Source organism: Carya illinoinensis, chromosome 14, assembly GCF_018687715.1.
Source record: "Carya illinoinensis cultivar Pawnee chromosome 14, C.illinoinensisPawnee_v1, whole genome shotgun sequence".
Classification (NCBI taxonomy): Eukaryota; Viridiplantae; Streptophyta; class Magnoliopsida; order Fagales; family Juglandaceae; genus Carya; species Carya illinoinensis.
This window is the reverse complement of record NC_056765.1, coordinates 10201800-10210181: the sequence shown is the minus strand read 5'-3', so window position 1 is coordinate 10210181 and position 8382 is coordinate 10201800. Positions and strand designations below refer to the sequence as shown.

The 8382-nt window shown below is 34.5% G+C and overlaps 1 protein-coding gene across 2 annotated transcripts; it reads left to right on the top strand.

The window, feature by feature from the left end:
* The first annotated feature begins 2274 nt into the window (after positions 1–2274).
* On the top strand, positions 2275–5204 carry LOC122294361 (scarecrow-like protein 33). 2 transcript variants are annotated; one of them, XM_043103028.1, is made up of 2 exons: positions 2275–2432; positions 2596–5204. In XM_043103028.1, exon 2 carries the CDS (start codon positions 2778–2780, stop codon positions 5001–5003), a length of 2226 nt encoding a protein of 741 aa, XP_042958962.1. In that variant the 5' UTR covers positions 2275–2432; positions 2596–2777; the 3' UTR covers positions 5004–5204. The 2 variants fall into 2 exon arrangements, with proteins under 2 accessions (XP_042958962.1, XP_042958961.1); XM_043103027.1 differs by having other exon boundaries at positions 2278–2432; positions 2568–5204.
* The last annotated feature ends 3178 nt before the right edge of the window (positions 5205–8382 follow it).

Below are 8382 nucleotides of genomic sequence, written 5' to 3'. Positions count from 1 at the left end.
ATACTAAATTTTTAAATTAATCATTATAATTTTCTCAAACTAATTATTACAACTTTTTAAAATTTTCAAACTTTCAAACAAAAAGAAAAATATTTCAATCTTTTCGAATTTCTAAACAAAAATAATATTATTAAACTATACTCTAACAATATTTTAACTTATATAATATTTTCTATTCAATTTTTTTCTCCTATTTCTCAAAACTCAAGAAATACTCAACTCAAATTATCTCAATTCTATTCACAAACTATGTTACTATTATTTATAAAATTCTCATTTCATCTCTCTCCAAACGTGCCCTTAGCAGTAAGTGGAAATAAATAAGAGGATTTAGGATAGGTTTGAGTAGTGAGATGTGTTGAAAAAAGTATGTGAAAAGTAATAATAAAATAATGAATAATAGTAAAAAGTAGATGTAGAGTAATGAATAATAATAAAAAATAAATAAAAAATAATAATAAAATATTCTAAAAATATCTCATATATTCTCGGTATCCAAACGTGGGTGCCTTATTCTTAGGGCTAAGGCCAACGACTTCTAGTAGGAGTTAGATTGTCAACTTAACAAGTGTGGTTGCTACGTTGTCTTATCAATTTAAATGTTAGTCGTCATCATTAATAAAATTTACATGAAGTTATTTTCCGAACCTAGTGTTTGAAGGAGGCCTCGGTTTCATCTAATAACTTATTTTATTTTACAGCATCATAGAGAGTAAACGTCAAAAGGATCTTGCTGCCTTTCCGGTACACCGGCCTATTACAAGGTCTATCTCCCAACTTCATAATATGTGACTTTCCGGTACATCGGTCTATTACGATGTCTATTTCCCAACTTCATAATATATGACTATTAGAATTCTAGCTCATTCACGTATTAATTATTAGAATTACTAAACTCATTGTATCCTCTAGATTCATATACCGGTCTTTCATATTCACTATCCTCTCATGCCTATAAAAGAGAATATTGAGAATAATTTATAATGCATAAAACATTATAAGATAAATGATATTGAATTCTCGAGGCGAGTGGTTCCACCACCCGCATCTAGCGGATGGGCCGCTGCCCACTAATATATTGTGTATAAATAATGAGTAGAATATTTTAAATATATATATATTGATGAACTTAAAAATGATAAAAGAAAAACTGAAGAGAAAGCAAGAGACAAGCGGGTCAAGATTGCATGCTGAAGATTCGGCTTTCACACCAATTATCAAACTACCAGTCGTCGATGGAATGAATGCGAATTGAAAGGCTAATAAAAGAAGAGACGTTCAAAAGGAAAGAAAAATAAAAAGAAATAAAGAAAGAACGGCCAAAATTCAAACTTGGTATTAAATATTATTATTATTCTTATTCTAAACAAAGCAAGGAGCCTTGCCATTATCGAAACGCCGCCCCATCACGCGGAAACTATGTACAGGGACATCCCCGTCTTTTTTCTAAATCTTCTTTAGAAATAAATTATAATTTTAAATTCTTAACATTGCTTGATAGATAATCACAATCTATGAACCTCATAATTTGAAATGAGTTCATCTATAACGTGTACTATAAATTTAATACTAGTAGGATCTATATATTGCCGTTATTTTTTTTTTTAAACGGAGTGTTATTAGATATAGTTTTTAAAATATCTAAGTTTCGTGTATTTATTTTAAAAAGAATGTAGTTTTTTATTAAAAAAATAATTTTTTTATATTAGTACTAGACTTATCTATTTTTTAAAAAAATACGGGTATTTATATATTCTAAAATTATAAATATTATTTCTCTAAAAAATGCACAATTTCTATTATTTTTTTAAGAGAAATTATTATACAAATTTTAAATAGATAAATGACATAAAATCTTATAAAAAATTAGACTTCATATTTAAAAAAATACTTTTTAATGGACTCACTTTTTTATAAGCAATTTGTGCGTTAAGGTTAAGATTATTACATATGATGATAAAGGCTTACTATCCTTTTAGTACACTTTTATTATTCTAGTATATTTAAAATTTTTATTTTTTATTATTTTTTAAATATTTTTTAACATTCTTAATTATTAAAAAAATAAAAAAAATAATTTTATTAATAATTATTTTCTTAATTGTTAAGTAAAAAGATTAAAAAAATTAAAAGAATAGTAATAAAAGTAATAAGCCTATATTATTTTTTAAAAATCCTATTTCTGAAAAAGAAGGCCAAGACATTTGACTCTAGTAGTAGAGTCGAGTCGTAGACAAATCTAGTAATCGTAATAGACAGCCGTGAAATAGTCATGGCGGGCGCGTGAGTGGCAGAACTCTAGTTGTTTCCTTGTGGGAAAGATCTTCCTTTGTAGTGGAGAGAAACATAATCCTCGTTGCCAAATAAAATAAAACATAACAAATAAAAATAAAAGCTTAAAACCAGATCTCTCGTAGGATCCTGTCTGTCAGGTACGCAAAATCTTGGAGTTCACTAATCATTATCTGTTCCTTCACTGCCTTAAATTTCATTTTTATGCAACTCATAATTGCCTGAATCTAATGCTTTTCTATTTTTCGGTTTCTTTGTATCCCTTTTCTGTCAAGTTTCGCTTTTTGGGGATGACTATACCAGGGAGCGTGTTTAGGCTTTAGTTCTGTAATTGATTGGAAGAGAAAAGAGAGACTTGCTTTTGATCTCACCTGTTTGATCACGTTTTGGCTCTAGTTTGGTGTAAAATAGTTGGTTTATTTTGGGGGGAGATTATCGATTTCGTTTTTGGGGTTTTTCAGAGGTGGGTGTTGAAGAACTTGGCCATGGGTTCACAGGATGCCCAATTCTTTGGTTCCCTTAACGAGTTCAACTTTGATGGAGAACTCTCTCTACCAAACTCAGATCAGTGCCCAGATGTTGCAAATGGAATTAAATCCAATACACCCAGTTACTATTTTCAATCAAGTTTTGAGGGTGGTGATTCTCCCACTGATGATAGCGACGGTTCTGATACTGTCCTCAAGTACATAAACCAGATGCTTATGGAAGAGGATATGGAGTCAAAGCCTTGTATGTTCCATGATCCGTTGGCTCTTCAAGCTGCGGAGAAATCATTTTATGAACTCCTTGGTGGAAAGGACCCTCCTTCCCCCGATCAACGTCTACCTTATATGGACCAACATATTGGGAGTCCAGATGATAATTCTTCAGGCAGCTGTAGTGATCACAGCAGCAATTGCAGCTCCAGTTTTAGTAATGGAAACACTGTTGATTCTCTTTGGAATCATGCTAAATTTGGAGAATACAAACCCTCTCTGTTTAAAAATCCCCTTCCCACTGACTTTGTTTTCCGGTCCACTTCAAAGCCTAGTGCGCCATTATCATTCAACTCTCTGAACAGCTTCACTAGGGATGGTTATGGGCTGTTTGACTCTTCTGTCAGTAAACTTGTGTTTTCGGAGTTGTTTACTGAGGGCGACTCAGTTTTGCAGTTCAACAGAGGTGTAGAGGAAGCTAGTAAATTCTTGCCGAAAGGAAAGCAACTGATCGTTGATCTGGAGAGTAACAAATTTTCTTCTATCATGAATAAGAAGGCTCCAGAAGTGGTAGTTAAGACAGAGATTGACGAGAGGGAGCAATCCCCTGCTGGGTTGAGAGGAAGGAAGACTTATGAGAGGGGGGATACAGAGTTAGAAGATGGGAGGAGTAACAAGCAGGCGGCGATTTCTATGGATGAGAGTGATGAGAGTGAACTATCAGACATGTTTGATAAAGTATTGCTCTGTGCTGTGAGAAAAGAGGAGCCTTCTGTGTGTACTGATGAAGGCTTGGTTAATGGAAACAAGAATCTCCGGCAGAATGGACAATCCAATAAATCTAGTGGTGAGAAGACTCGTGTGAAGAGCAATAAGAATGTAGTGGATTTGAGAACTCTACTGGTCATGTGTGCACAAGCTGTCTCTGCTGATGATAGGAGGACTGCCAGTGAACTGCTAAAGCAGATTAGGAAGCACTCGTCCCCATTTGGCGATGGGTCTAAGAGGCTGGCCCATTACATTGCAGACAGCCTTGAAGCACGTTTGGATGGCACTGGAACCCAGATTTATACTGCTTTAGCTTCCAAAAGAACGTCAGCTGCTGATATGTTGAAAGCATACCAGATTTATGTTTCAACCTGCCCATTCCACAAGCTTGCAAATATCTTTGCCAATCATATGATTTTGCAGGCAGCTGAGCAAGCAGAGACACTTCATGTTATAGATTTTGGTATCCTTTATGGTTTCCAGTGGCCTGCTCTCATGTTCTGTCTCTCAAGAAGATCTGGTGGGCCTCCCAAGCTACGCATTACAGGTATAGAGCTTCCCCAGCCTGGTTTCTGGCCAGCAGAAAGAGTCCAGGACACAGGGCGTCGCTTGGCAAAGTATTGTGAGCGCTTCGGGATCCCCTTTGAGTTTAATGCAATAGCACAGAAGTGGGATACCATCCGTATTGAGGACCTTAAAATTAATAGAGATGAGGTAATTGCTGTAAATTGTATTGACCGATTTAAGAACCTACTTGATGAGACAGTTGTGGTAAGCAGTCCGAGGAATCTTGTTCTGAACTTAATTAGAAAAATAAATCCTGATATTTTTGTCCATGGTATTGTTAATGGATCCTACAATGCCCCTTTCTTTGTCACGCGGTTCCGTGAGGCCCTGTTCCACTTCTCCACTATGTTTGATATGCTTGATGCTAATATTGCACGGGAAGATCCAATGAGGCTGATGTTTGAAAAAGAGTTTTTTGGGCGGGAGGCCATGAATGTCATAGCTTGTGAAGGTTCAGAGAGAGTGGAGAGGCCTGAGACCTACAAGCAGTGGCAAGTTCGAAACACGAGGGCTGGGTTTAGGCAGCTTCCTCTAGACCGTGAACTCATGAAGAAAGTTAGAGATAAAGTGGCAGGCAAGTATCATGATGATTTTGTGGTCAATGAAGATGGCCACTGGATGCTTCAAGGTTGGAAGGGCCGGATTGTCCAGGCTACCTCTTGCTGGGTACCTGTGTAGGGTTTGAAAGTATACCATGTACACCGAGTAATTGTTGTAGAATGTAGCTAATCTTGAGCTTTTGTATAATGCACCCAGCATAAACAGCATATCATAGAAATGTAGTAACAGTAGTAATGTCTGATTTAGGTAGTGCTGTAACATATGGAACAGTGTTCTATGTATCATATATATATATATATTTCATCACCCTTTCATCTATAGCTGGAGTTTCACTATTAGGAGCAGCTAATTGCTTGATGGGAATGAGATTTTGCACCATTCACCGCACTTACAGTAAGTGGAACTTAATAATAATACTTCTGTATTGACTAGTTTTGTGATTTGAACGCATATCTTCCATTTATACTTGATATGGTAGAATATTGAGCTGTGAAACTAAGCTGTGTTTCTTTCTTTCGCCATGTTGATATGCTTACCTTGTTCATTTCATGAATGTAGCCAAAATGGAGTTTAGCCATGATTATACCAACCCCCTTTCCTTTGTTTGGACTTATGAATTTCACCCCAACAAAACCTGAATGTTAGGGGTTAAGTTTGCCTGGCTAGGATTCCAATCAATTACAAAAACTTTGCCAGTTTTTCCACTGATGTATACCTGCAACTGCAATTGCATCACTGCTACTACGTAGCCAACATGGCTGGAGTGGATTGTGGAGACCAGCAATGGAGGAATCCTAAAAGTAAATGAATATTAAAAGAGAAATTGAAATGTAAGAGACCCTCCTGAAAGTGCCAAACCAACACCACTGATATTAAACACCTGCTGAGCAATATTTTTAGGGTTCCGGTGGGAAACACAGATGGTATAGTGGAGGAGGTCCAATCAGACCCAGACAATTTGCTATTTTATCCATGGACCGATCATTACTAAATTACAATATTCCATCGAATACATAAATAAACAAGTATTAAAGCCACAAAGACGTCTCGTAGAAGTAAATTCATAAATTGACATAACTTTATAGGATACGTTAAATCTAATTTATAATAAAAGTAATTTCATAATCTAACGTACCAAATCAAGACATGTCAGTTCGTAGGTTTGCTTTTGTGGGATGACTAAAGATTTATTTATTTTTTATTACTTTTTATTTCAAATTAAATACTGGCTTTTTCCTAAAGTGCAGAATCTCATATACAAATAACATGAGTATTGAGTAACGAGTAATGAATACTGTTTGATGGGTTTGTGGAGATTTATGTATTGGTTTTTGTCGATCTTTTAGGATGTTTCTGGCATTAAAATAAGATTAAAAGAGTATTGGGATTGGGAGGGATGGTGTTCAATATGGCCATAGGTATTGGGATATATGTTTTCTGGTTTTTCCCTTTTCCAATTTTCGATCATTTCCCAGGGATAAACATTTTTGGTGCATGATCACAAAATGCTTTTTTTTTTTTTTTTTTTTTTTTTTCTTTTTTCAACCAGAAAATTACAAGATTTTCTTTCTAAGCATGTTTGTTGATACATCTGAATGCGAATAGAATCAATCTTATTGGCCACTGGCAAGTCCAACTGGAAGATATATATGCTTGGACCAACCATCTTCAAAGATTCCACCAGTGGTTCTTTTCGATGCTGACATAAGTATTAGTTTTCTATTTTTAGTCCAAGAACTCGGATAAAGAGTGTCAATTAAGAAACAGTGAGTGAGTTCATATATATATATATATAAAATATCATTCCTTTTTTTTTTAATCATTGTTATTTTTTTCGGAAGCAGATCTCAGATAAATAAAAAAATTAGATTATTTAATATTGACGTATAAGTTGATAAAAAAAATATAATTAAAAGGACGATAAATAACACTTCTATATTTAAAGGTTTTTCTCTGGATAGTGAGTATCAGAACATTTGCAGCCACTACTACATGCTCGGCCTTGTTTGTTTTCGTATATGGGTTGAGGTAAAAATTAAAAGTTAAATAAAATATTATTAGAATATATTTTTTCGATGTTATTTTTATTTTAAGATTTGAAAAAGTTGAATTGTTTATTTTATTTTGTATGAAAATTTTAAAAAATTATAATGATGTAATGAGATGAAATGAGAATGGTTATGAAAATAAACGAGATATACCTTTTCTACTCATTTCTTAGATACAAAGAGTGAATTTGGGGAAAATTTCAAAGATTGGTAGTCGCTTTTGCTGCAAAAAGAATGGATTTGAGGTGAATTGTAACTCAAGATAAGAATAGAAGCTGTGTCATAAAAAAATAAAAAGAAAATAAAATAAAATAAAATATGGAAATTGGTCCAAGAGTTATGAATGATGATATTCGACTAGAAATCAGACCCGACCAAGTTAAGCCATTGCTGATGCTCAGTGCATGGCCGAACCAAACTCAAACTGCATTTATTAGAAGATCTAATGCCAGCAAATGCAACAACACTTGAAAATAATAAATTTGGTACTGTTATGGTCCCCCAAGTTTAGCCATTACACCCATGACTTTTGCCTGAAGAAGCTGAAGATCCCCATACACATTGACTGCACACGCATTGGGATTGGCGAGCAGACAGGTTCAGCATCAACCATTTTTTTTTGTAGATACTGGGACCATTTGATTCAAAAGAGACCATTTGATTATTTGATGGAGATGAGTCGGCAAGACCGAAAGTTTGGTTTGTGGCAGAGGCTCCAGACGGTTTGGTCGAGTTGGTGTCAGAGGCTCTCTGATGGGGACGGGAGGATAGGAGTGGGGACGGGAGCAGTGGATGAAATGGCTATATCGCCCAAGCGAGGCTGGAGGGCAGGGAGAAGCGGCTACTCCCCGTAGCCCCTATCCTTGACATTAGAGAGTATTACAGAGTGAAAGAGAGATAGATATATAAAATGAGTCTCATAATATTTAATAAACATTGAATTCTTTACAAGAGATTAAAATATATCATGTGGATGTCGCTTTATATATTTACTCACTTTCACTTCAAGCCTTCAAAACAATAAAAAATTCGTTTATAAAAACAAAAGTAAGCTAATAATGGTTAAATTAGGAAAACATTTGTTTAATTTATAATAAAAAAATGCCGGAGTCTCCCAACAAGCTCCAAGTAATGCCTAGGATTCTTTTTAAGATTTTTTTGTTGTATTTACAAGTGAATTAGGCAAGCAGATTCATGGATAAGACGGACATGTTAGACAATAAGTCTACAATTGCGTTTGAATGTTGAGTTAAGTTGAGTTAAATTAAATTTTTTATGAATAATAGTGAGTTGAGAACTTGAGATGGTTGAGTGAATTCTGTGGAGTCCATCTAATATGAGTTTAGATGTATTTTGATGTTAAGATGAGTTTAGATATATTTATGATAAGTTTATAATTATGAGAAATTTGATATTATTTATTATAATTTAGTTGTAAATTTATTATC